The 27,863-nt window shown below is 41.9% G+C and overlaps 2 protein-coding genes across 6 annotated transcripts in view; both read right to left on the bottom strand.

The window, feature by feature from the left end:
* Positions 1-107: 107 nt before the first annotated feature.
* Positions 108-23,320, bottom strand: MARVELD2 (MARVEL domain containing 2). Of its 2 annotated transcripts, none has more exons than XM_035014591.1 (7): positions 22,993-23,320; positions 17,326-18,489; positions 14,716-14,751; positions 6,802-6,950; positions 6,402-6,573; positions 2,647-2,697; positions 108-2,027 (listed from the first exon to the last, which is right to left on the bottom strand). In XM_035014591.1, the coding sequence occupies exons 2-7, from the start codon at positions 18,472-18,474 to the stop codon at positions 1,905-1,907; spliced, it is 1,680 nt and encodes a 559-aa protein (XP_034870482.1). In that variant the 5' UTR covers positions 18,475-18,489; positions 22,993-23,320; the 3' UTR covers positions 108-1,904. The 2 variants fall into 2 exon arrangements, with proteins under 2 accessions (XP_034870482.1, XP_034870483.1); XM_035014592.1 differs by lacking the exon at positions 22,993-23,320 and adding an exon at positions 18,928-18,969.
* A 52-nt stretch (positions 23,321-23,372) lies between these two features.
* Positions 23,373-27,863, bottom strand: part of RAD17 (RAD17 checkpoint clamp loader component) — a 34,015-nt gene continuing 29,524 nt past the window's right edge. For 3 of the 4 annotated variants that reach the window (XM_035014587.1, XM_035014589.1, XM_035014588.1), the window contains 2 exons: positions 26,047-26,104; positions 23,373-24,137 (listed from right to left, as the gene is read on the bottom strand). In XM_035014587.1, coding sequence (XP_034870478.1) covers positions 23,873-24,137; positions 26,047-26,104 — 323 coding nt within the window. In that variant the 3' untranslated portion in view covers positions 23,373-23,872. The remainder of the gene's footprint in view (positions 24,138-26,046; positions 26,105-27,863) is intronic. The other variant, XM_035014590.1, reaches the window with a different exon arrangement.

Genomic DNA, 27,863 nt, shown 5'->3' with positions numbered 1-27,863 from the left:
AGGCTCCCTGCCGAGCAGGGAGCCCGATGCGGGACTCGATCCCAGGACTCCAGGATCATGACCTGAGCGGAAGGCGGTCGCTTAACCAACTGAGCCACCCAGGCGCCCCCAGTTTGTTTTCTGATAATGGAAAATATTTTCAAGAACATGCCCAGTCAACCCAGGAATGCTAGAAAAACAAACAATGAAGGGCACACAGAAGAAACAAGTAGTTGAAATTTTAATATGCCTAGGTATTGACATAAAAAATTTTAAAAGTTAGTGTTACAACATTGGTTTTCAAAGATTAACATTTACGATTATAGTAAAATTCAGTTTCACAAAGTTAAATTTCTTTAACACTTCATTTCACAATGACTCTAACTCCTTACAATCTATCAAAATGGTATTATTTCATGGGTTGTTTTTTTTTTTCCTTTTTTTAAAGCATTGGTGTGCTTCTTAAGTAAAATGTTAACATGGGGCCCAAATATATAAAACAGAAAGTGAAGCTGTTCCAGTTAAGGGGGGGGCTTCGAGAGGGACCTCACACTTCCCCACATGTCACCTCTTCAGACACTTAGGGCGTTAAGCATACTCTGGGAGCCATGGCATTAAAATATTAACAATAGACACTAAATGAGATTTCAAAGATAAAGAAAAACTAGGAAGTCCATTCAGTATCCGACGCTTTTTAAGCCTCTTGCTTTTCCACATGCTTTTCTTTGGTTTCACTGCTTTAGAAAGTTCTCTGAACATTAACTGTCCGAATGGCAGCTACGGTGTACTTCTGCACCTAGGAAACTTGCCGCAAGATAGACGCTGCTAAATAGGATCCAAGAGCAATGATATTTAAACACATTTTTTTAAGGTAGTCCATTGTTTATACTAATAAAAATAAAACACTTCTCGTGGATAAAGCCCCACAGCCAAGAGAATGGTTGGGAAGATGAAGCATCACAATAAATCAAAAGGAGATTCTAAGTAAATGTAGGATCATGGGGCCTTAGCCAACAGGGCAGAAGAGGCAACAATGGTTACACAATCCTTGCACTGGGCATGTACGGGAAGGGCTGGGCTGCAGGGAGGTGGACCTCTGTGCAGTGATAGCGATTCACGATAGGAAGGGTGTGGTGGACCCCAGTGGGCGCAGAACCACAGGGAAGCATCTGCTTAAGGCTACATGTGGTAAGAGTTATTCACCACAAAAAAGGAAATGCATGAGACACGTGGGCCTTCTGGTTACCTGGTTGAGTGTGCTCATTAAAAGCCTTTCCTTGGCAGTTTGTTCATGTCACAATCACTTCTACAGAATGCACGCGCTAATGGACTGTGTGTAACGTGCCGGGGTCTCTTCTAAGTGCTTTACAAACATTACTCATTTCATCTTGATAACAACCTGACAAGGTAGGCACTACGGTTAGCTTCAGTTTTGCAGACAAGAAAATAAGCACAGAGAGGTCGAGCAACTTGCCCGAGATCGTTAAGACTTGAAAATGTTGATCTCGGGTTCAAGGCCCTTTCAAGAGAAGGCAGGACACCTAGGCTAGGAAGAGACGCGTGTGCTAGAAAAACCCCAGGAGTCGGCCTGAGTTAAAAAGGGAAAAGCAGCACCAGAATGATACTCCGTATGTTCATCACACTGTGAGGATATGATCTCTAAACGACTTTTACCTCTAACAGGATAAATATAAAGTGTACACAGATGGACACAGCATTTCTTCCATTCTGAGTAAAGGTCCTTGGTAAGTTTGAACTTGTTTTGAAATGTCTGAAGTGAAGTCATACTATCAAAGCATGGCATCCCAGCTAAACCAACTAGATGCTGATGCAGAGAGCACATACTTCTCTATCACAGACTAGCATGGAAAAGACAGTAAATAAATATTAAGTTTAATATAAAAAAAGTGTTTTCAAGTAAGGTTTTAAGAATAACCTTGTACATTCCAATTCATTACTTTATCATATTCTTGAATTCTTTGCTTTATGTGAGAAAGTTTATTCTTCAGATAATCACAGCGTTCTTTTTTTTCCAGAAATGTGGGATCCTGGAGGAGAAACACAACCAATATTTTAGCTTCTAGTTTCCTCAGTGAAGAACACAGAAACGTATCATCACCCGGAAAATGACCCTTCATCGCAGATTTCCTGCAACGGATTTTAAAATCTTCCTAAGAAGAATAACAGCTCTTTACATTTTTAAAGATGATTTTATTTTTTAGAATACTAAAAGTTTCACAGCAAAATTGAGTGGGAAATACAGAGAGCTGAGACAACTTTAACTTCAGTAGTTTAAAATATATCAAAGAGCAAATGATAAGTACAGAAAGGATTAATAAAAGCTCTCTCCAGTCTCTACTGATCTGTGCAATTACGGATGGAGTGAAAAATGTAAATCAACTTAATTTTTTTTGAAGGAAATTTCAGTGAAAAGTTCTATATTGGTGCTCATTTCTCTAGGTTGCTAAAAACCAGGATGTAACAGAATGTGTTCAGGACAGAGAAGAGAAGAAAAGGCATTCAGGAGCCACTCATGTTCTCTAGTAAGTAGCATCTGAAGAAATATTAAAAAAGAGCTACTTTAGCTGAAAGAATCTAAGGTCTGTCAGCTGTCACCACTGTACCTGGGTAAGAATATACTTTGAAGAAGAAAATGGGTTTACTCACATTCTTTTTTTTCTTAAACTCTTCATGGATTCTTGAAATTCTCTCATGTTCCTAAAAATAATATATTGTACACTTGAATTAAAACACCTGCATTTACTCAAATCATAGCTCAAGATTATCTAAGTACACTGGGAATTAGAACAGAAAATTTTTATCTAAGACTATAATTAAAGTATTCACACACTAAAATTCAATTCACTGGACAAAGATTAGAGGGCTTACTACCTGCCACACTCACTGGCATCTAGAGGTGAACACGAGAGAAAGGCCCCGCCTGCATGAAACCAGCACTGAGTCCCAGGGCCACTACATACCAGCTGTGTGACCCTGGGCAAGCCGTTTATCCCAGGACTCCGCTCTCTTACCAGTAACCCCAAGTACCTCATTAAGTTATGAGAAGGTTCACATATTTGAAATGATCCTTGTAAAGTGCTTGGTATGTAATAACCACATTACACGCTGGGATTAAGAGGTTGAGACTATTCGACTTTCAAAAATAACTAAATAAGGTTCCTTTGAACTAGGAACATATTTATAATAAATACGAAATTTGTTAATGGACTGAACAGTCTGTCCAAAGGGAACAGACTAAGGCAATTTATCCATGTAAAACCTGTGCTTTAGAGTTGCCAGACACTGTAAACCTAAGACATAAAATATAAAGTATAATGTTTAGTTCTAAAAGCCTCCCCTGAGAACGTTTCTCATCACCCACCCACATTCTCTTCGTGACATATTTTAATTCTTCTGTGCCTTTCACATGAGTTTCATTTGTGCTCTGATCACTGGCCAGCATCTAGGTGACGGGCTAATTCAGCTGTCACCTGTCTGAAGAGGGCCTGGACTCTTAACTAGCTGCCCGGGGCCAGTGGTGCAGTGATGGAGATGCAGGCAGGGATAAGAACAGCAAAACCTATCCAGAGGCGGTCTGAAAAACGAAATTTAAGACACTGAGGACCGGACAGATTATTTTGGGCAATATTCCTCTCTTACAGGCTTAGAAAAGTCATGTGATTAATTTTTCAAGGGCACACAAGCAGGTCTTTGGGAGAACCTATACCTCCAAACGAGCCCGCTGGGCTTTGGAACACCGCCCTGGGGACCTGCCGGGAAATGAACGGGCCTCCCCTCAGATTCCCATCCTTGGCAAACCTCAGCCTGTGGCCGACGAGAAGTTAACTTTTGTGATACAATTAATATTTCTGCTTTAGATCGGGACTTGAGGACACATGGAGACTAACTGTGGCCTTGTCATTTGGCTACTTACTTACCATGCTGTGTACAAACCACAGGAAGTGATTATTGTTGACATTGTACAGAAATATCACGGGGGGACCCAGTCTCAGCCCATACTACAATCAGGCCCTTCCCACCCATCAGTTGCAGACCCACATGGCTGAGCCCTTGCCCATCCACACAGAGCCCATAAACCAGAGCCCACTGGGTCCAGGCTCAAAAGACTACACGACTGGATTGTCAGTGTCCTGTCCGTCAACCAGCTTGCTCTTCCCAGCCTGTGCCCATCCAGTCTCCTGGGGCCTGCTCAATCCTTCTTGCACTCCTTCGAGGGCTAAAATTTGGGCGACCTCCTGGAACCGTGGACCTTGTTTATCTTTCAAATGGTACTAGGTGACTCTTGACCTGCAATATTTGCTGGATTTTTCGTGCTTCCTGGTACTGGCATCTCATAGGAAACACCATTCCTTTGCTCCAGGAGTGGGAAATTGTTACTGCTCTAGATATTTTGGCTTAGAGAGCTCATAATTATAACTGATTTAAATGTACACTTAAAAAAGTCTGTGGTCAAAACAAAGATGCCCAGTCAATATGGATCACAGGAGCAGAATACATATATATAAAATACATATATATATTAGTTATATACATACATTAACTTGCTTGACATTTGTTAAAAATGCTGTGAGTTTTAAAAATTTGAATTATAGGGGCGCCTGGGTGGTTCAGTCAGTTAAGCATCTGCCTTCAGCTCAGGTCATGATCCCAGGGTCCTGGGATCGAGCCCCGCATCGGGCTCCTTGCTCAGCGGGAAGCCTGCTTCTCCTTCTCCCCCTCCCCCTGCTGCTCCCCCTGCTTGTGCTCTCGTTCTGTGACAAATAAATAAATAAAAATTTTTATAAAAAATTTTTGAATTCTACAAATAATAGCTTAGATTAATACATCGTCTTTTAAAAGGTTAGGATATTACAAATGTTCATAGCATTATTTGTCACAGCCAAAAAGTGGAAACAACCGAAATGTCCATCAGTTAATAAATGGATAAACAAAATGTCGTATATACAAACAATAAATACCACAAAAAGGAATGAAATGCTGAATCTTGCTACAATATAAATAAATCTTAAAAACATTATGGAAAGGGGTGCCTGGTGGCTCAGTCGGTTAAGCGACTGCCTTCGGCTCAGGTCCTGTTCCCAGTGTCCTGGGATCGAGCCCTCTATTGGGCTCCCTGCTCTGTGGGGAGCCTGCTTCTCCCTCGGCCTCTGCCTGCTACTCTGCCTGCTTGTGCTCTCTCTGTGTCAAATAAATAAATAAAAATTCTTAAAAAAAAAAAAAAAAAGTTATGGAAAGTCAAACACAAAAGGCCACATAGTATATCATTCCATTTATATGAAATGTTCAAAATAAGCAAATCCGGGGCGCCTGGGTGGCTCAGTCGTTAAGTGTCTGCCTTCGGCTCAGGTCGTGATCCTAGGGTCTTGGGATCGAGCCCCACATCAGCTCCCTGCTCCGCGGGAAAGCCTGCTTCTCCCTCTCCTACTCCCCCTGCTTGTGTTCCCTCTCTCGCTATGTCTCTCTCTGTCAAATAAATAAATAAAATCTTAAAAAAACAAAACAAAACAAAATAAGCAAATCCACAGAGACAAAAAGTACATTAGTAGTTTCAGTGGTTGGAGAGGGGCAGGGATGGGGACTATGTGCTGATGGGTATGGGGTCTCTTTCTGGAGTGATGAGAATGTTCTGGAATTAGGGAGTGGTAATGGTTATACAACTTTGTGAATGTACTAAAACCCTGTGAACTGTTCAATCTGAATTTTACGGTTTGTGAATTGTGTCTCAATAAAAAATGTACATCTGATAAAAAAATGCCATGGATTACCAGGGCATCCTGATTTCAGAAATATTAAAATGCGATCCCCCCTCCCCCAACCTTAAACTCCAGAACATTACAGAAAGCGACTGAGTCCCTGGTGACTGCTGTGAGCTCTTCCCTGGCTCCCTCTGTCACTATCACGGTTATCAGTCTGTTGTGTGTGCCCAGCGGCTCAGATCTACTCTCTGTCCTTACGCACTGTGCTCTTTGGACCTGGGGTGCTAACTGCTTGGCTGTTACTTACCCCTGGAGAATCTGGAGAATGCATGTCCCCTGGTTGCTCCCCTACACCCTGCCCACCTCTTTGTGAATAAATCTTTTTTGAATTATCTTAGTTTGAGTGTGCCATCAGTCTCCTTCGGGACCCTGATGGACTCAGTATGTATCTTAGGCAAATTTGTATTTCACTTAAGTAAGAAAATAAAACAATTGTTTTATAACTGTTTAATAATTTAGGGCAAAAGACACGAAACTATATAATGTGAACTGTAATCCTGACTAGTGCCCTTGAAGATCTCAAATGACTTTCCTAGACACAGACAGCAAATGCACATGGTTATTACACCCTCCCCACATTTACGTGAAGGTCGGATTTTATCCTTCCTTTTTCAGGGCTCCTCCTAGGCAGCTGCAGGCACTGACCTGTTGGTTTTCTGAACAACGTGGCAGTCTGCTCATCACTGCATCCAGCTCATCAAACTTCCTCAAGACGGCCTGGACTTCTGCAGAGAGCTCTTTGTACTCTGAAAACTGGTCTTGGAACACAGCTTTATAGCGTTCTCGTTCATCTTCTGTCTGAATCACAGGGTATTTTCTGATGGAAAAAATTAACCAGCGTTGTGACTTTTTCACAGAAAATAGGCTGAATGGGAAATCAGCCTAGCTTATTCCTCAGTGACCATGCCGTATCTTCAATTCAATATACTACCTCTCCAGGAATAAACAACTCTTTAAATACAAATGTTATTAAGCAGAGAAAATGAAATGCCCGAACGGGATCTCTCCGTTTCTACCTCAAAGAAGGATTTAAACAGACACTCACGCTACATAGTCAGGCATCACGATAGGCTTAGGGATGTGGCCTGGCGGGATGTGCCCACTCAGAAGTTCAGGTTTCATTTTTGTTGGTCTCAATTCTTTGAAATTAACTTCTTGGTCTCTCTGTCTGTCAGCACCGGTGGCCACATCACACTACAGTTTGGGAGAAAAAGAGGATTTATTTGTAAACAGAGGCCGAGGAAGAGGGGAAAAAAAAACCCCATGAATTTATCTTAGAAGAAAATGGTGGGGAGAAGCAGGAGGAAGAAAAGTAGAAGCAGCAATTAACATTTCACTTGAGAACTACATGTTTTATAGTCACAAAATTGTTCTGAATGTCTGTAATAGCTAAGGGGAACCACACTGAGGTACAGGAAGGAGTACACAACAGGTAAAACAATCGTGTGTATGTCAAATGTGGATGATGAAATGCTAAATGTGGGGTCTTAAGTACTTTATTTAGCATTTATGCCCCAACTAGCTATAAGAGAATACAAAATGTAGGGCGCCTGGGTGGCTCAGTCGGTGAAGCGTCTGCCTTCGGCTCAGGTCATGATCCCAGGGTCCTGGGCTAGAGCCCTGCATCGGGCTCCCTGCTCAGCGGAGAGTCTGCTTCTCCCTCTGCCCCTTCCCCAGCTTGTGATCTCTCTCTCTTTCTCTCTCAAATAAATAAATAAAATCTTAAAAAAAAAATACAAAATGTAGTTCAAAATAAGAAATTCAGGGGAAAAAATGGAACAAGGCTACTTAAATGGAAAGGGAAAAAATGTCATGGGGAACTTGAGATGAATCAACCACAAGCAGCCACCGAGTAGGTCATACAGGGAGACGGGTTACATTGTTTTCATTACCTGAAAAGGAAAGCAAGCAAACACAGAGGAAAGGTGGTGGAGGCCTTTCAGCTGTCCAAGAGTTCTGAGCCTGTGGTTCCCTCGTTTAAGTCACCCTGGTTTCTTAACTGGAAAGTTCTTAGAGGTGTTTTTAGCAAAAAATGGTACATTCAAAAGAGGAGAAGTAGCACAAGATGAAGTGGCCTGGAAAGGAAGTAGCAGGGCACAGGCCTCCAAGCTCGAAAATACTGATGCACAGGAAGCAGGACTGTCAATGCCCAGGGAAACCCACTCTGGAATGGGCGGGCTCACATGGACGTGCAGCACTGGGGAAAGACCGTTCAGGGGCCCCAATGGGCACTGCCCAGAACACCAACCACACTGGTGAGGCAGGTGGATGCCGGGAGAGGGGTTTCCATTTTACACGGGAACCAGCCAGGTTCAGAGAGATTAAGTAAATTTTCTAGGACCTCACAGCTGGGAAGTGGAAAAGCCATGATTAAAATCCAGAACTTTCTGGGGCATCTGGGTGGCTCAATCTGTTAAATGTCTGACTCCTGATCACAGCTCAGGTCTTGATCTCAGGGTTATGAGCTCAAGCCCTGCCCTGGGCTCCACGATGGGCATGGAGCCTACTTAAAACAAACAGGGGTGCCTGGGTGGCTCAGTTGGTTGAGTGTCTGCCTTCGGCTCGGGTCGTGATTTTGGGGTCCTGGAACTGAGCCCTACATCAGGCTCCCTGCTCAGCGGGGAATCTGCTTCTCCCTCTGCCGCTCCCCCCAGCTCGTGCTCTCTCTCAAAAAAACAAACGAACAAAACAACAGAACTTTTTGGCTTACTGATGCTTTAAATGAATAACACGAGAAAGGTTTACTTAAATGCATACTGTTCCATCCTAAAGTGTCCTGCAATTCCGGCAGCTCCCTAGAAATGGGAATTTCTAATGAGAAAATTAGAGCAGTAAGCGCCCCTCCACTGGCCCCTTGGGACTTCAGCACACACTTGTTGAATTAAACTTCTTGAACTAAACTGAGAGCAGCTTAGCAGGGCTCCCACTTGGCTGAAAACAAATGACACATTTTAAAACTTTGCTCTTTAGCTTGCCAGGCAGAGCTTTAAAATCCTTTTGTTTCCTGATTTCCCTATCTCTGAGGCTGCCTCTTGAGGTTTGGCTTCAGATTAGCTCATCCTAAAAATCACAAGCTTTTAACTCCCCAAACAGCGCAGCCCACACATTAACCGCGTCAGCCGGTGAGGCAGCTAACCAGCCCTGGGGAGGGTTATGAAGAGAAGCACAGCCCACGGCACCCAGGGCCACAGCAGGAAGGGGAACCAGATGGCCTTGGTGCAGGAGGCGCGTTGGCCACTGGGTCCCAAACAGCAAGAATGCAAGTGAGGAGCAGGAAACCCCGAGGAAAGGAGATTAAACTGGAGTTTTTCAGGGAACACCTTCTGAGGTTAGTATTTATTCTCCTTTGTCTCCACTATTTAAGATGCCATTTCTTCAAACTAAGGAATTCTTACCTGTTTGATCTTGATAATGAACCACAGTATTAAAAAGAGGAGAACGGGGACCCCCTGGGTGGCTCAGTCAGTTAAGCATCTGCCTTCAGCTCAGGTCATGATTCTGGGGTCCTGGGATCGAACCCCGCATGGGGCTCCCTGCTCAGCGGGGAGTCCGCTTCTCTCTCCCTCTGCCTTCCAGCTCCTCCCGCTTGTGCTCTCTCTCTCAAATAAATAAATAAAATCTTAATAAAATAAAACGAGGGGAACCTTTTTTGGCTTAAATAAATGGATTTCTATTTTATGGCATCCTTCTTTAGCTTCTAAATATTTTTTTAATTTTTAAAAAGATTTTATTTATTTGAGAGAGAAAGAGAGAGCATGAGAGGGGGGAGGGTCAGAGAGAGAAGCAAACTCCCTGTTCAGCAGGGAGCCCGATGCGGGACTTGATCCCGGGACTCCAGAATCATGACCTGAGCCAAAGGCAGTCGGCTTAACTAACTGAGCCACCCAGGCACCCTAGCTTCTAGATATTTAACAATCCATTTGCCACACAGCTGGCTGAGGGAGACGCTATGGAGCATGCTCACCCTTCAGAGCTTAACAGCAGCCCCAGGTTCAGAATTCCGGGTTAAAATCATAAATTCTGCCCAGGTAGAATTTTTTTCCCTAGGTAAAGTTTTTCAAGCAGGAACTATCATTTTCCTTATTTGCCCATTCCTAATTCCAAGATTCACTTTTTAATTTAAAAAGGGAGCTTTAAGAAGTCAGAATATTTTCAGAGACTATTTCATCTGCTTTAAATTTTTCTGTTTTTATGCTCTTAACATTTTCTTCCACTGTATTTGGGTGAACCTCACTGATCATCAATTCAGAAAACCTTACTGAGAAAAAAAAATCTGAAAGTACACATAAGACAAAGAATCAAAACCTTGTTAGGCTCTTATCAGAAGGATGAGTTGGGCTCCAGCCGTGGGACACACAACTTTCAAACAGTATTCCTGACTACAAACACACGGCCCCAGATTTCATACGACCTTTCTTTGCTTCTAGCGAAAAATGAGTCTCGTCAGCAAATATCAAAAAAGCTTTATTGTGACGCAAGAGAAAGTAATTAAAAAACGGGGTAAGTAATGCTATGGTTATAATTACTAAGCTTTTCAAATTAAAAAATGCACTGATGAGGAGGGTGGGGGATGGGCATAATGGGTGAATGTGAATGGGAGGTCCCCTTCCAGTTAACTTATTCAAGGGGATTAAAGACACAGCATAAGGAATACAGCCAATGTAATAGTGTTGTTTGGTGACACATGGCAGCTACACTTGTGGTGAGCATAACATAACATATAGAGAAGTTGAATCACCATGTTGTACACCTGAAACTAACGTAACATTGTGTGTCAACTAACTTCAATTAAAAAAATGCTTTAGATAAAAACGGACTGAATATGCTGCCAAGTTAGAAGTAGTGTGCATTTGTCCAAATGCTGAGCCTCTCTCCCTCTGAGCACACCATGCATTGATGCAGAGGCCCCGATCCCAAACCCACACCACCACCTTCAATGCTCAGACTGGATTCTGACTTTTCTAGCTTGGAAAAAAATCTGTCCAGCACTTAGGGATTTATTAGAATTTGTTTCTATCTCTGTTTGATCTTACTTTATGTCTGTATATTTCTTTTTAAAAATGATCTTATTTGCTCTTCAAAAAGTGTATTTGTTAAAATACAAAATAAGAAGTTACAGCCCAGTAAATAGTTCCAAACAAGGGACAGGAAACTTAAGTTCAGAGAGGGTAAGTAACTTCCTCAGAATCACAGAGCTAGTAGTAATCCAATTCAGATTTGCGTGATTCCAAACTTCATTTTGTCTTCATCATACTACACTGCCTCTCCTGTGGTAGCCTGCCAATTCCTCCCTAATAAGAACTGGGAAGGAAGCAAGTGAAAAACCAATGAGAAACTGGTGATCCAACCTTTTCTAAAAGGTTCCTAGTAGGTAAGTCCAATAGAGATTCCCCAATTAAGTCACGTGATTCCCTCACAGCGGTCTGCCTCTAGAATACACCTAAATGTTGATCCACTGTGATTCACTTCCCAGGGAAAGAGCCTTGTGAAAGGGTGCCCTTTGCATTCAGTTCCCTTATCTTGAAAGACTGTAAATTAATGGGATTGGTATGATTTTCAAAGCAGCCCTAGGAATAGGGGTTCTAACGCCATTAAGATTATTCCTGACTATTCCAGGACCTCTTGGGAGCTGGGACCCTGCAACACACCCTGGATATGCTGGTACCAGTCTTCCAGGTCAGCCTGAAAGAGGTACCCTAGCACTTGCTGGCAGAGCTCCCTAATCCTGTCCTACCTATGGAGCCTGCTTCAGCCACATTCTCACCAAACAATGACGCTGACCACTCTAGCTTTCGGGGCAATTCCCCAGTTCACCCAGGCCTTTCAGGCTGACTATTCTGCACTTTTTTAGGACTCTCACTAGGCTGTGATGCAGCCATGATGGTCATTCCTGGCCAGGGTGGGGTTCACGAGTTTCCCAGTCAGTCCCTCTGAGGGAGTAGGATTTATGAAAGGGTTAAGGCAGTACTGGCAATCTGGAATAAGAGTATTGGCAATGATCTGGCCAAACAACTCGCATGACTCCCAACTGGGAAGAGTGCTCTATTCATTTGGTCAAGGTCACCAACACTGGAAGGCAGCCCATGGGGTAAGATAGGGAAGCTGCACTTAAATCTCAGACAAAGGGCCAGTGTTACTAATTATTTAATTATTAATTATTTAAACATCAGCTCTACGTTGCTTATGTCAATTTTATTTGAAGTATTTATTAATTTAGTTTGTTAAAATCTTAAAAATTTTTTAATAGGTAATATATACACATGATATATAATTCAAAAGTCCAACAGGGTACAGAATGAAAAGTAAGTCTCCCTCTCCCCCTGTCTTCCCACAGTTAGGCACTGGCCCTCCTAAAGGGCAACTGCTATCTATCTATCCATCCATCTATCTATATAACAGTTTAAAAGTGAGCATCCATTTCGCTTACTGATTGTGACTACCCCTGAGTTAACGAGTCTAACTGAAATGCACATCCTGAAAGCAAGAATAAATAAATATTTAAAACTAAAGCACAAGGGAATTAGGAAGTTAAAACAAAGTACAATAAAAGCAAAAAAAAAAAAAAAAATCCACAGGTACACAGTCATGTGTGTGACTAATTCTATGAACAATGTTTCAAGTGCATAGGTTTGTAGCTCTAGGTCCACCCTACCCTGTGAAAGAGGAACTTCAATATTCTGTAGACCAACCAATCCCAGCCTCATTTATCCCATGCCTGGTTAGTCAGGGCTGCTCAAGCATCTCATGATTTCTAAAGATTTATGGATCCTGGCAAGGTGCAACTGCAAACTGCAATTCAGATGACTTAACATACATGTCAGAAGTTATTTAAGACAACTGACCCATTAAAAACTGTGGCTAATTACAGATCCCAATTGCTTTGACCAAGTAACAATGTTGAATTTGAGACATTATCATCCATAAATTGATTTCCCCAGGAGATAGCAGAGAACACAAATCTCTCTCTCTCTCTCCTTTTTTTTTTTTTTTTTGAGGAACACAAATCTTTAAGCAAGTTTAGTTTTATAGTTCTTGCTCACTCTCTCTTTCACACATACTAACACTTTGGGGTTTTCTTTTTCATTAGATTTGTAAGCCCTTGGGAAATGGAGATGATGTACCTTGTAGTATTCATATCACCAGGCCACAATCTAATTGGGACATGTTTGTTCACTGAATGAATGATGACACTGATGTATTAATCACAGTCTCTTGAACAAAGTGTCATTTGTCCACTTCATAAACCCCTTACTTTACCAGGAGCAAAAAATTTTCATACTGTATTTGTGTTATAGAGAATAAAGTTTAAAAAAACCTATAAAAGGTATTTTCAAAATGCATGCACTGAAAGGACTTGTATAAATTAGCAACTCAAAAAGTAGACAGGATACAAACAGTTAACAGGGAAGGAAAAGCAAACATAATATGTGAAAAATGCTCAATCTCACTCTTTATAAGAAAAATGCAAATTATAACTACCTTAGGTATCATTTTTCACCTATCAGGTTGACAGATGTCAAGAATTTTCCTAACACTGTTGGTCAAGGTGTAAGGAAGCCTATAGTGCTCCTGGGAGTGGAAATTGGTAAAACTTCTATCAGGCAATTTGGCAGTCAAAATAGACATATACGTTCATACAATGCAATACTATAGCTATAAAAAGAGAATGCGTAAGTTCTTCATGTAGTAATAAGTAAGTATCTTAGAAATGTATTGTTAAGAGAAAAAATAAGGGACATAACAGTGTGTATGGTATGCCAGCATTTGCGTGAAAGGGGGAGTAAAGTGTGTGTGTGTGTATACATGTACGTTACATATACAGATAATATAAACACACGTCTGAAAGGAAACACGTGGCACTGCTAACAATAGTTCCTTCCAAGCGGTAGAACTAGGAAGATGAGGCATGAGGTGTGAGAGAAGACTTTGTATTACAGACCCTCTGAATTTGAACCAAGTAAATACACTCCCTTTTCAAAGAAACAAATCCAAAGGTTGGATTCTCAACTTCTTGCTTAGAAATAATGCCCAATATCTTAAAAAAAGGACTTTTCAATGAGGTAAAATTATGATTATTAATATATATTAGGTTTTTTTTAAGATTTTATTTATTTATTTGACACAGAGAGAGAGAAAGAACGAGAGCACAAGCAAGGGGAGCAGCAGAGGGGGAGGGAGAAGCAGGCTCCCTGCGAGCAGGGAGCTTGATGTGGGGCTGGATCCCAGGATCCTGGGATCATGACCTGAGCTGAAGGCAGATGCTTAACTGACTGAGCCATCCAGGCATCCCAAAATATGTTTTTATATATATGTAAATAATTATAATAACATATCATTTAATCCTCTTGGCAAATATGTGAGGTAGGACTCAATTATTTTTTTTAAAGATTTAAAAAACATTTTTTTTTAGGAATCAATTATTATTATTCCAATGTTACAGATGAAGAAATCAAGGCATGGAAAGGTAAATACCTTGACTACTGCCATGATGTTAGTCAATTCTGGGCATAGGAATTTTCTTTCTGCCACAACAAAATTTAACATCTGAAAGCAAGGTGAGAAGGACAGAAAAAACAGCAAAGAACTGTAAAAAGACTAAAGAAAGTTTGAGAGAATCCCCTTGACTTAAAAAAATTTAATTTTATTTTTTTAATTAAATTAAACTTTTTAATTTAATTTTAAACATAAGGAGAACCTTGCATAATCTTTTAACTAACAAAATGAAAAGAAGCTATAAAAACTATAGAACTGATAGTTTTGCCCAGTATACACCATATGCATGTCCAATTTGGTCCTTTCATTATGAGAAAAAAGCTAAAAGTTGAACTGGATATTCAGTCAGGAACTCAATGTAACAGATACACTTTCACAGACAGATGATCTACTCTGTAGGTAAACAGAGAGGAGAGAAAGTATTGAACAATCTAGACATAAAATACAATGTGAACTTTATTCTTACCATTTTCCTTTTGGATGGCAAAGATGGCTCACTTATCTAGAACAAAAAAAAGAGTTAAAATGACTTTTCAGAGGGGTGTGAGGCTACTTTGTAAATATTTTCATCCATTTGCATTTATAATCCAATCTCAATTTCACAGACATTGATTCTCTACTTGACAGATGTCCCTCCTCCTCATCTGGGCAACTTTTGATGGGCTAGTGGAGAAGCAGAGGATGTGGGTTAACTGTAACTCCCTGTCCATCAGTCAGGAACACACAGCAGGGTTGGAGGTACAGACATGATAGAGACTATTAGGTAATTGCTTTGAATTACCTAGAGATTTTTATTTATTCTTGGCTCCTATTACCTTGTGCAATTAAATAATTTGAAACAGTTATAGTTATAAAATTAACAGAAAAAAACCCACAGGCCACTATAGCCTCTAACCTTTAAGAAGTTACAGCAACATACAAACTGGCACAACCTCCTACATGAGAGCTAATTCAAGTCTAATCAACCATTATAAAAAGTCTTATGGAGGCGCCTGGGTGGCTCAGTCGGTTGAGCGTCTGCCTTCGGCTCAGGTCACGATCCCGGGGTCCTGGGATCCAGCCCCACATCAAGCTCCCTGCTCGCAGGGAGCCTGCTTCTCTCCCTCTCCTCCCCGCTTGTGCGCGTGCTCGCTCTCTCTCTCAAATAAATAAATAAAATCTTTGGAAAAAAAAGTCTTATGGAAACAAGTTTTGAGAAAGGAGAAAGAAATGAATGTATTATGTTGGTAATTAAAGTCATACTCGTGGAATTTTGAAATGACATTAAGAAGTCTGTTGCTGGGACGCCTGGGTGGCTCAGTTGGTTAAGCGGCTGCCTTTGGCTCAGGGCATGATCCCAGTGTACTGGGATCGAGTCCCACATCGGGCTCCCTGTTCACCGGGGAGCGTGCTTCTCCCTCTGCCTGCCGCTCTCCCTGCTTGTGATCTGTCTCTCTCTGACAATAAATAAATAAAATCTTTAAAAAAAAAAAAGTCTGTTGTTATTAGACTTACAAAAAATCATTGACTAAGTGTATGTGTTTCATATCTGCACTTCACATTGATTAAAATTTGAAATTATTTTGTATACACAGATGTAAATTTAAGAAATATGCTTAATGTGCTGAGATAAATTTTTAGAAATAACTTGAATCTATGTTCTAGTAAGTCCTAGTAAGATTAATATATTTTGTGATGAGACAGTATGGATCACAATGAAACATGTTGAGGTTCTTTGTGTAACACATAAGGTACCTGTTAGAAAATTAGTGAAGTTTTTTGTTGTTGTTATGTGTAAAATTCCTACGAAAGATTAAATACAAAATATATAGGTGAGTAAAGAAATAGGTTACTGAGTAAATAAAGGCAGGACTTCATTTTTACCTATAGTTATGCCCATATATATAGTATTTGCAATTATATAGTATCTAGGAAATCTTTTAAAAGTGGGAAAAGAGGGTGCCAGGGTGGCTCAGTAGGCTAAGCGTCTACCTTCTGCTGAGGTCATGATCCCAGGGTCCTGGGATCAAGTCCCACATCGGGCTCCCTGCTCAGTGGGGAGTCTGCTTCTTTCTCTACCCTTCCCCATGCCCATACTTTCTCTGTATCTCACTCTCTCTCTAAAATAAAATATCTTAAAAAAAAAAAATGGGAAAAGAAAATGCATAATAAGTTGACTCAAAATTAAGAAAAAATTAGTAAGACATTGTTGGTAGCATAGGAAATTCTACTACACACTTCTCTGAAGAAAACAAAACATTAACTTATTTCAGGGTATAATGAAGCTAAAGGAACATACTCTAACATTTTTGCTACTGTTCAAATAAAATAGTTTTAAATATGGCTTTTATATAATCTTATCCTCCAGGTATTATTATTAATAATAATAATTCTCCTTCTCCTTCCTCTTATATTTAATTAGTTAAATCCTAGAAATAAAAACAAGTGCCAGGCTCCCATTCTAATTTGGGAACACACATCTTCCCAAAATAAGAATGAAACATCAAAATGCCTGGGCAAGTTTTCACAGAGTATGTTCATTACAACTCAGCCTCTCAATACTTAAAAAAACCAAACATGGTTCACTCTATTCTTACTTGACTTTATTTAAGTCACTGGAAGAAAGCGCTGCTCGTCGTTAACATGTATATGAGCACCTTCCTCCTATAACCGAAAAGTTTTGTTCTTTATTAAGCTTTACCACACTAAAGAATCAACCCTGTTCTCAAACTTACTTTAATGAGGAGATATTTATTGTACTCAAAGTGGTGTTATTTTGTTGCGGAAATTTGGTAGCTGTGTCTCCCCTTAAGCATCACAGACGTAGCGCAGCTAACAAACTATATACCATGTTCCGTATCTGGTGCCCAACGCAGTGCTATGCATCAGTGACACACCACAGTGGGTTATCCCACCAAAAGCAGATCGGACACTGAGCTAGGACTTTCGAATTTTAGATCATTTAAGAAACAAAAATGCCTTTTATAAAATCTTTGTTTCGACAACTATACATATCTAACAAGGGAGAAAATAACAGGAAACAAATGAAGGATGGTGAATGAATGAAGGATGAATGAAGGATGGTGAAATTCCTTACCTCCTGTTGTTCCATGTACTCCCTATGTCTCCGAGCTGCCTCGTGCCTCCATAACTTTAGGCAAACCAAAGCACTAATGAGATAAACAATCATGGTGACAAACAGGAAGATCATGGCTGCTATCTGTCCTCCTTCCACCCGGCAGAACACTGCATTCATCGGCGTATTAAACAACGGATAGTAGCAGAGTCCACCTCGGTTGGTATCATTCACATAGACTATGGCCGCAGCCATATACAAAATAAACAAGGCAACGTTAACTCCAAATTCAGTTAGAGGCCACCAATTAGAATCCAAAAGAATGGTCCGATAATACATGGACATGCCGAGAACCAGAATAATAACGGTGGCGATCCAAGCTAATCCAGCAACCACGAGTACAAACGGGGTTTTGGGGCCACTGTAGTAATAGCCCCCATAGGTACTGCCCAGGCCACCAATACCTCCCATGCCATAGGGCTGTGAGTAGCCAAACAGGTTATACCACTCGCTGTCCTTGTAAATGTAAGCTGTGACGCAGGCGAAGACACCAGCCCCCAAAAGCAGCTCCACCACACCCAGAATTCGCAGCAGGCCTGCCCACGACTTCATGTAGGCGTACCTCAGGTTATACTCTTCCACCTTCTCACTGTACGTTCGGGCGGTCTGGGTGTGTCGGCCTAGTGAGCCATAGGGGTCGTGGGGAAACATCGCCTCAGCCTCTTTCGGGGAATTAAAGGTTCCTTCTGGCCCTCCGCAAGGATCTTTGTAGGAGCTAGGGGGTGAGCGGTGGTTTGGTCTTGCTGGAGAAGCTGGAGGCGAACACTCCACTCCATCCGAGATGTATCTGATGTCAGACACCGGCTTATCCCATCCCGGGTCCTTTTTCTTCCCTCTGAAGAAGTTCTTCCAGGACTCAGGGACAAAGCGCCTTACGGGTTTGAGATCTGGTGCTATGGCCGGTTCCTCGGTGTCACTTGAGTAGAAGTCTGGGCCGAATGGTGGCTGTAATGGGAGAGGGGGTGGTGGCAAGGGATCAGCGCTCACGGCCAGCTCACTGTCACGAAGAGTCTGGAGGGTTCCTATGGTGCCATCTTGATAGGGTGAGTCCCTTGGGACTTCATCATAGTGCCTGTCCCGATTCCTGGATCTTCCATCATTTGACGACATTTGTGACTTTTACACCTGTGGCCAAGATTAAAGTTATCACTTATGCCTAGTTATTTATTCTTTCAATGATGCTGGGATTTTATTCACTTAATGGTAGATGATTGTATTTAGGAAACCAATATGGTCAGGTCTAATTATCATGATATGTAAAAATCATAATATAAATATTTTAAACATGTACCACATAATAGCCAGGGATAACATCATCATTCTGTATGATTTTTAAGGGCAATCAAAATTAAAATCTTAGTTCTGAATTAAAACATTTGTAAGTCTAATTTACCTATGAGTGCAGTAAACGTGTAGAAACCACGTAAGAAGCTAAATTTTAATCATACAGGATACTAACACATCCCAAGTAGAATCCTTTCCTCAAACACCTAAATCAAAATATTTAATAGTTTGAGCATACCAAAGTCTGATGAGCCAGCAAATACTCTTCATTTTCATTACCTCAAATCTCCTTTGGAATGGCTTGGGAGAAGCAGTCTGTTAAATACAGGGATTGAAGAGCCCCTTTCTTTCTCAAATCAGGGAAGTCAGTTTAGGGGAGTTGTTTCTTCCACTCTAAAATATTAATACTTGATACTCGATTTTAAAAATTGAATTCTCACGGCGCCTGGGGGGCTCAGATGGTTAAGCGTCTGCCTTCGGCTCAGGTCGTGATCCCAGGGTGCTGGGATCGAGCCCCGCATCGGGCTCCCTGCTCGGCGGGAAGCCTGCTTCTCCCTCTCCCTCTGCTTCTCCCCCTGCTCATGTTCTCTCTCTCTCGCTCTCTGTATCTCTGTCTCGAATGAATAATTAAAAAAATCTTAAAAACAAAAAAAGGAAATGCATTTCTCTTTTAAAAAATTGAATTCTCGGGGCACCTGGGTGGCTCAGTCGTTAAGTGTCTGCCTTTGGCTCAGGTCATGGTCCCAAGGTCCTGGGATCGAGCCCCGCATCAGGCTCCCTGCTCTGCGGGAAGCCTGCTTCTCCCTCTCCCACCCCCCTGCTTGTGTTCCCTCTCTCGCTGTGTCTCTCGCTGTCAAATAAATAAATAAAATCTTAAAAAAAAAAAAAATTGAATTCTCAGAGAAAAAAAAAATCACTGAAGGTTAAGATTCCCCAAAAGTACAACACAGAGCAACTGTGTATGTCATGGGTAGCACTCTTCTCAGAGTGGCCACCTAAAGGCGATTTGCTGTTGCCGTAACAACACTCAGACAGTATCTCAGAGGGGATTTGATCCACCTAAAAAAATAAGGCAGAGAAAAAGCACTTTCACTAAACCTGTTAATTTCCTTCACAAAATCAGTGAACCTGGACATGTATACAAAAAGGACACTACTCGCTAATGTAACTTAAACAGGCACAATAAATTTCTCCCTCATATTGCTTATAAGCGAGTACTTACTGAAAACTCACTGGGCATACAGCATGTACTTGGCACTATGAAGGTCTCTAAGTTTAAATGGAGAATCCCACCTTTGTGGTGTTGAACCATTTAGAAACTCCTCAGGCTTTGTTTTTTTGTTTTAGTTGAGAGAGAGAGAGAGAGAGCAGAGGAAGAGAGAATCTTAAGCAGGCTCCACACCCAGTGGGGAGCCTAATGTGGGGCTCGATCTCATGACTTGAGATCATAACCTGAGCCGGATGCTTAACTGACTGAGCCACCCAAGTGCCCCCCCCCCCGCCAAGGCTTTGTTTTATTTCATTTTGTAAAATGGAGACCTATCGTTCAACAAATTTACCAAACATCTGCCATGCACCAGGTATGCTAAAAGTGTTATCAGTGAGCAAAAGCAACTGAAATCCCTGCGTTCATGGAACTTAAGTCTCAGTGGGGGGATTAGAGATGACAGATAAGGGAAGTGAAATACATCAGATGCTAAGGAACAAAGTTAAGAATGGTGATAAGGAGCACTTTGCTGGTCAGGTGTTACAATTTTAAATAGAATGACTGGGAAGTCTTCACAGAGAATGTGACATCTGAATATAGAAATGAAGGGGGTGAAGGAGGAAGTCAGACAGCTATCAGGGAAAGTGGTCCAGGCAGATGGAACAGCTAGTCAAAAGCCTTGAGGCCGGAGTGCCTGGCAAGTTCAAGAACTATTAAGTCATGGAGGCCAGTGGGGCAGCAGCAGAGTGAGTGAGAGGGTAAGCAGCAGAATTAAGTCTGAATCATTAGGGAGGGCCTTGAAAACCACTGGAAAGGATTTTGGCTTTTACTGGGAGTGAGATGAGAAGACAAGGGAGCATTCTGAGTAGAGCACTGACGGGATCTGACGTGTTTTAATGGGATCACTCTGGATGCTATGTTGAGAGTACACTCCAGGAGACAAGGGAGACAGGAGGCCGCGGACTAAATCCAGTGGACCATGGTGGTAGCAATGAAGATAGAAAGAAGTCACATTTTTTTTTAAAGATTTTATTTATTTATTCATGAGAGATAGAGAGGGAGAGAGAGAGGGGTAGAGGCAGAGGGAGAAGCAGGCTCCCCGCGGAGCAGGGAGCCCGATGCAAGACTCGATCCCAGGACCCTGGGATCATGACCTGAGCTGAAGGCAGACGCTTAACCGACTGAGCCACCCAGGCGTCCCCGAAGTCACATTTTTTAATACAGGGAATTAAACATTTTTATTATATAAAATTGCAAACATAATAAAAAGTGAAAAGAATAGTATCATGAACCCTATGTACCCATCAACCAACTTCAATAATTATCAATTTATGACCAATCCTGTTTCATCTATCCCTCCTACCTATTCCTTCTGCCAATAGATTGCTTTGAAGCAAATCTCAGACGTCCAATAATTTCATATGCAACATTTCTCCCCCCCTCCAAACTGGAGATGGCCCTGGGACAAGCAGCCTGAAGAGTTTGAGATACCCATTAGAAATCCAGGTGGAGACGTCCAGGCGGAAATGTACATACAGAAGGGTAGGTACTACCATAGAGTAGATCCTGTCACCCACGGAATGGGTGAAAATGGAGAGTTCTAAATTTCTGGGTCTTCTAATGGGGTAACCCAATTTTAGACAATTACTGTGCTAGTTCCAGCATGGTGCCCAGTGCAAAGTAGGAGCTCTATAAATGATAGCAATAAGCAGTTATTTTTGTCTCGGTCATTTATCTCATCTGCATCTAAAAACATTTTATTTTACTTTTTAAAAGACTTTATTTAAATTTACTTGACAGAGAGACAGAGAGAGAACACGTAAGGGAAGCCGAAAGCCGAGGGAGAGGCAGAAGCAGGTTCCCTCAATCCCAGGACCCTGGGATCATGACCGGAAGTGAAGGCAGAGGCTTAACCAACTGAGCCACGCAGGCGCCCCGTGTCTAAAAACATTTAAATTCTAGAAATGCACAGTACGACTACAGTTTTGAAATACACTTTCCTAAGAAAAGTAGAAAAAAAAAGCACATAAATAACTTCAGCAAGTTTTATATAACTCAATATCCCGTTGCTTAACACACTGGTAAAAAAAAAAAGTGTGCTTCACTGTAATGGATTTACTTTATCTTCACCTGTGTAAAGTGGCTCATTTGAATTAGAACACCTTATCAATGTTTACATACTAAGAATTTTTAAATAAGCAAAAAAAAAAAACATGTGGAGAATCATGGAATAACAAAATACGTGATTTTAGAAGGGAATGGTGAGCGGTATTTGACGACATCGTCGTTATCTGGTACCCTCGTGTATCTTTGAGGGTGTCACTGAGCCCTCTTGGATTCAGCACGCTGAGGCACAGTGGGGTCTTTGTTTTGGACAAGCCCCGGGGCTCTGGCTCCATCCTGTAGGAACACACAGCTCTGAAAGCCATAGCGTGGGAGGATAAATGGTCTCCCCCAAGAAAGTGACACGGGAACCTTTCTCGGTCGCCTTTACAAAAACAGAAGCCTCGCCTTAGCGAGCTTTAAAGTTTTGCTGGGCCCACGAGATGTTTCCGGGCTCCTTGGGAGCAGGGAAAGGCCCGAGGGTTTTAACTCAACCCACGCGTGAGTGACAAGGGACACCGACCATCCGCGCTGGGGTCGCTCCCGAGCCCGCCGCTCGGCGTCCGGTCCCACCCATCTCTCCCAATCATCGCGTCTGCCCACCCCAGGGAGCACTCGGTCAGCGCGCCCGACAGAAGACCCGCTCTCGGTCCGTCGAGACGACGCCCCAAAGCGGCCGGAACTAGGTCCTTGCGCAGGTCGGGCTCGGAGGATCCCGGCGCCGGGGAGGGGCGGCGGCCGGGCGCGCTTCACCGCGCACCTGTGGCCCCTGGGTGAAAGCGGGCTGGCTGAGCGGCTCTCCTGACGCGCAGGCCCCGCTCTCCCCGGGGCCCTCACCTCTTCGCGCGCCGCGGTCCGGCCTCGGCCTCGGCCGCGGGCTATGGCGGGGCTGAGTGGCGAGCGCCGCGGGCCGGGGCGCGCGCTGCGGGGCACGGGGCCCCGCTTCCGCACCCGCGCACCTGCCGGGGGGCCGCCGGGCCCCTCCCCGTCCACCGCCGCCTCACGTGCCCCCCCCCCCCCCCCGCCCCACTCACCTGCGCGGTAGCGGGGACGAGCGCACACGCCGCCCACGGGACTGAAACCCGGCTCAGCTCCCGGGGCGGAGCCCAGCCAAGTTCGCCCCGCCCGGCTTTGTCAGGCTCGGACTCCCGCTCCCGGCCCGGGAGGGTCGGAGCCCGCCCCGCACCTCGGAGCGGCGGATACAAACCCAGCTCCGCCCGCGCCACGGCGCGCGCACACGGCTAGGAAAGGTATTAGAGGTGTGATTAGTCCGCCGGAGAGTTCTCATCACAAGGTTGCCATTCTCTTCCCTATTTTTGAAAAGTTAACAACGGATAAAGGAGAGTCGTGTACTATGCCCAATGATACCTGGCCGACAGTACATGTTAGGAAATGGTAAAAGAAGAAACGAAAAGAAGTTCAACATTTTAATTTTGATATAAATTAAATACTTTCCAAAAAGCATCTAAAATAGTCCACTGTACAGCATATAAAAATGGTATTTGAGAAGTTAGAGACCATAGAGAAACTGTGGATAAGGCACAAAGTTTATTTACACTCATAATTGTATACTAAACTGTTTCATAATTCGTATTTACAACCCCATAAAGTTTTAGTATTCTGAATTATTCCTTCACATTCTTTGATATTTGGCATAATGTTCACTCTTCATTCACACTGACCTCCTCTCCCAACACAACTCACAAGACTAAATAAATACTAGAGAAAAAAATTAAGATATTATTTGAAGCTTGATCTGTTTACTTCAAAATGACAGAGAAATCAGGTTCTTGTGCTACAAGAGTGAAGAATTAAACTGTCATTCACTTGAAAAGTATATTATCTCTGTTCAGATACCACTGAATAAAATGCACATGAACCTGCCAAGCAACAACATGACCCGCAGGCTGGTTTCTAGGTCCCATCGCTCTCATAGTCTTCTATTACCAGCTCTTCTTCCTCCATGTCTCCCTGTGCGGAAAAGGGCTGAGGCTGGCTGGCAGGCAGCTCACTCCCACTATTTTGACTCAAAGGCAGACAGCAAGTTTCAGGTTCGGCGGTTTGTGTGGGTTCACCCAGAGCTTCCTCTGCAGGCTGCCCTCCATTAAGCAGGGCTTCATCTCCACTGTCGGGGTCTAACAATCCAGGTTCCCTGTCCGTCAGGGCTTCCATTTTCAACCTGCCAGATTCATAATGCAGGCATCAATAATAACCAAGAAGACGGATACCTTTAAGTTATACCATGCGTGTGAGAATTATGAAGCCATCTCTTAACTTACCTTGACGTGCTCACTGTTTAGCCAAGCCCTTTGGTTTATTTAATGGTATAAACAAAAGCACAAGGTAAATGACAAAATGTGAAAAAATCATTACAACTTACAATACAAATGACTTAATTAATGTCTTTGCTAAAGAGTTCTTACAAATTAAAAGAAAAATTAAATAGAATAGAAAAATGGGTAGGGCACCTGGGTGGCTCAGCTGATTAAGCGTCAGGCTCCTGATTTTGGCTCAGGTCATGATCTCAGGATCGTGAGATCAGGCTCCACACTAAGAGTGGAACCTGCTTATATTTTCTCTCTTCCTAGCCCTCTGCCCCTCCTTTACCTTGTGAGAGCACATGCATGCACTCTCTCTCTCTTAAAAAAAAAAAAAGAAAAATGGGCATAAAACATGGACAATTTACATAAAAAATACAAATGGTAACTAAATTGTTCAACCTAATTAGTAATTTTAAAAATTGAAATTAAAATAATGAACCACTACCATCATCTTTAAAACTGGCAAAGACCTTTTATTTATTTAGTTATTAAAGTTTTATTTATTTAAGTAATCTCTACAGCCAACGTGGGGCTCAAACACACAGCCCTGAGATCAAGAGTTGCATGCTCTTCTGACTAAGCCAGCCAGGTGCCCAAGACCTTTTAAAAAGATTTTAATAAAACCAGTGTCAAGAGCTAGGAGAAAAGAATATACTGATACACTGTAAGTGGACATAAAATTGGCAAAATATTCCTGGAAGTAATCTGGCAATAGAGAGGAAAGGCTTCAGAAAAGTGTATATCCATTGATTCTGCAAGTTTTTCGGAATACATCCTATGTAAATAGCATTTGATGTTCACAATGATTAAAGCTATGAGGAAAACTGTGATAAAGTTGGAAATAAGCTAAATATACACAAATAAGGTGTAGGCTTTATTACAGGAAACTAGAGAACTACTGAATATTAACTATCAAGCTGAATATTAATATTTAGTACTGTCAACATGAATCAATGATAATGTTAAATATGGTCATCATGATTATTGATTTAAATAAGCTCTACACCCAGTGTGGGACTCGAACTTATGACCGTGAGATCAAGAGTCTCATGCTCTATCTTGACTGTGCCAGCCAGGCATCCCTAAATATGGTCATCATGAATGACTGCAATAAGTAGCACTGACAAATCCTGTCTCCCAAGTTAGATCCGGTAGTTGAACCAATAAAAACAGTTAAAAAGCCTTTTTAAATAAAATGCCAAGTACATAATTTGACCTTACAAATAAGTAAAGTAGAAATGAAATACAGGTGTTGTGTTAATCACTGATATTAGCCCAGAAGTGATTTTGCAATAAAAGGAACAGCACAGATAATGATTTACCTCTCTATATCTAAAAAAACTACATTTTTAAAAATTTGTCTGAATCTTCTAAGAGAAGGAAGTTTACAAAAAAAAAAAAAAAAAAGCGTGCTTTTGTGGTAGTTCCTGGTCACTGCAGCCTTTAAACACAGGCTAAGAACACCTCTGGGCAGGAAAGGTGAAAAGGGGTTTTCACATAGGCAAGATTTGCTAAATGGAGGATTTTAAAAATCCCCTTGCTTTTATGATTCCATATATGAGCTAGTGAAAATATACTGTTATATGTAATAAAATGGTGGATCTACAATGCAATCATATGACCATTAATCACTGGGAATTATATGTATCTCTTGGATTTTACAGATAAATTTTACTGGCTGTATACTGAATAAATTAGGTAACATTCAGTGGACGTTTCAGTAACAGGTCTTGAAACAGGTTTTGAAAATTAAAACAATCAGCTTACCTTCCAAAGTGTCGTTTCAGAGGAAGCCTTCCAATATCTTGGATAAAAGAAATTTGAGCTGAAACAGAGATTTTAAAAAAGCTTTAAACAGACAATTCTCTGAAGATAAACAAATGGACAACAAACACATGAAAGGATGCTCAAAATCACGAATCCTTTGGAAAATTCAAATGAAAACCATGGGATACCATTTCACATCCTTTAGGATGTCTGTTAGAAAAAAAAAGGTTTCACAAAGATGTGGAGAAACTGAAACCCTTGGGAATTGCTGGTGGAAATGTAAAACGTATAACTGCTTTGGAAAATGGTAAAGCAGCTCCTTAAAAAATTAAAGACAGCATTACTATATGACCTAGCAATTCCACTTCTGGGTATATACCCCAAAGAACTGACAGCATGGTCTTAAAGAGTAATTTGTACACCCATGTTCATAACAGCATTGTTCACAATAGCCAAAAGGTGGAAGCAACTTATGTGTCCATCAGCAGATGGATAAACAAAATGTGGTATATACACACAATGTGAGGTTATTCAGCCTTAAAAAGGAAATTCTGATATATATATAATATTATATATATTTATTTTATTTTATTTGGGGCAGAGGAAGGGGCAGAAGGAGAGGGAGAGAGAGAATCTTAAGCAGGCTCCACACCCAGTGCAGAGCCTCAAGTGGGGCTCAATCTCACGATGCTGAGATCATGACCTGAGCCAAAACCAAGAGTCAGACGTTTAACCAACCGAGCCACTTAGGCCCCTCAATACATGCTATAATATAGATATACTTTGATGACATGCTATGTGAAATAAGTCAATTACGAAAGGACAAACACTGTTATGAGTCCACTATGTGAGGTACCTAGAGTAATCAAATTCAGAGACAGAAGATAGATGATGGGCAGGGAGTGGGAGGTAGTGTTCAACATGTGGTTTCAATTTTGCAAGATGACAAAGTTCTAGGGATTGGTTATACAAGGTGAATACGCTTATCACCACTGAACTACATACTTAAACATGGTTTAAGTTGATAAATTTTTATATTCCGAAGAAACATTTATTGAGGAAAATCTAACTGCAAGAGTCTGTGGCATTTGAACCAGGACTCACTCCTTTGCTTCCTCAGCTTTAAGGAGACTTCACGCCAGTGGGTGCAGCCAAGGACCCATAGGACTCCCTTCCTCCTGTGGCCAGCCAAGAATTCAGGACTCCCTTTCTCCAACCCAAACCATGGAAGCTCTATCCTAGTAGCGCAACAGGCTGAGAATACTGCCTCCTCCTTGAACTGCAATGGCCCTCGCCCAAGTTCATTCATAGGGCAGGGGGCCCATGCTGTGAGGGGCCCAGCCATGATGATCAGAGGCTACCTCCACTTGAGCACTCACCCGGAACAGTGACTCACAACAGGGGCTCAACAGATCTGAACTGGCAGAAGAAAGAATAAGTCAACCTGAACAAGACTGATAAATATTGCAGAATCAAAGAAAAGGGAGAAAATGAAAGAAGAGAAATAAACAAAGCTATCAGAGGTATGTGGGATACCTTTAAGCATTCCAACAAACACTAACAGAGGACCACAATAAAAAACAAAGAGAAAGGAGTAAAAAATAATGTCTAAAATGACATAGTAAATAAAGAAAAGGGGGGAAAATGGTAAGAAAAACCAAAACATCTTTTTTTTTTTTAAAGGTTTTATTTATTTATTTGACAGAGAGAGAGAGACACAGCGAGAGAGGGAACACAAGCAGGGGGAGTGGGAGAGGGAGAAGCAGACTCCCTGCTGAGCAGGGAGCCCGATGCGGGACTCGATCCAGGGACTCCAG

The sequence above is a fragment of the Mirounga leonina genome, unplaced genomic scaffold, assembly GCF_011800145.1.
Source record: "Mirounga leonina isolate KUSES-001 unplaced genomic scaffold, KU_Mleo_1.0 Mir_168, whole genome shotgun sequence".
Taxonomy (NCBI): domain Eukaryota; kingdom Metazoa; phylum Chordata; class Mammalia; order Carnivora; family Phocidae; genus Mirounga; species Mirounga leonina.
This window is presented reverse-complemented; position numbering and strand designations above follow the sequence as displayed.

What these genes read in the sequence shown, in the direction of transcription:
- MARVELD2 (XM_035014591.1), bottom strand. Translation starts at nt 18,474, where the DNA reads ATGTCGTCAAATGATGGAAGATCCAGGAATCGGGACAGGCACTATGAT. An exon ending in TGCCATCCAAAAGGAAAATG is followed by an intron (nt 6,951 to 14,715) that starts GTAAGAATAAAG and finishes CCCAAACTGTAG; the next exon opens with TGTGATGTGGCCACCGGTGC. An exon ending in GTGATGCCTGACTATGTAGC is followed by an intron (nt 6,574 to 6,801) that starts GTGAGTGTCTGT and finishes TTTTTCCATCAG; the next exon opens with AAAATACCCTGTGATTCAGA.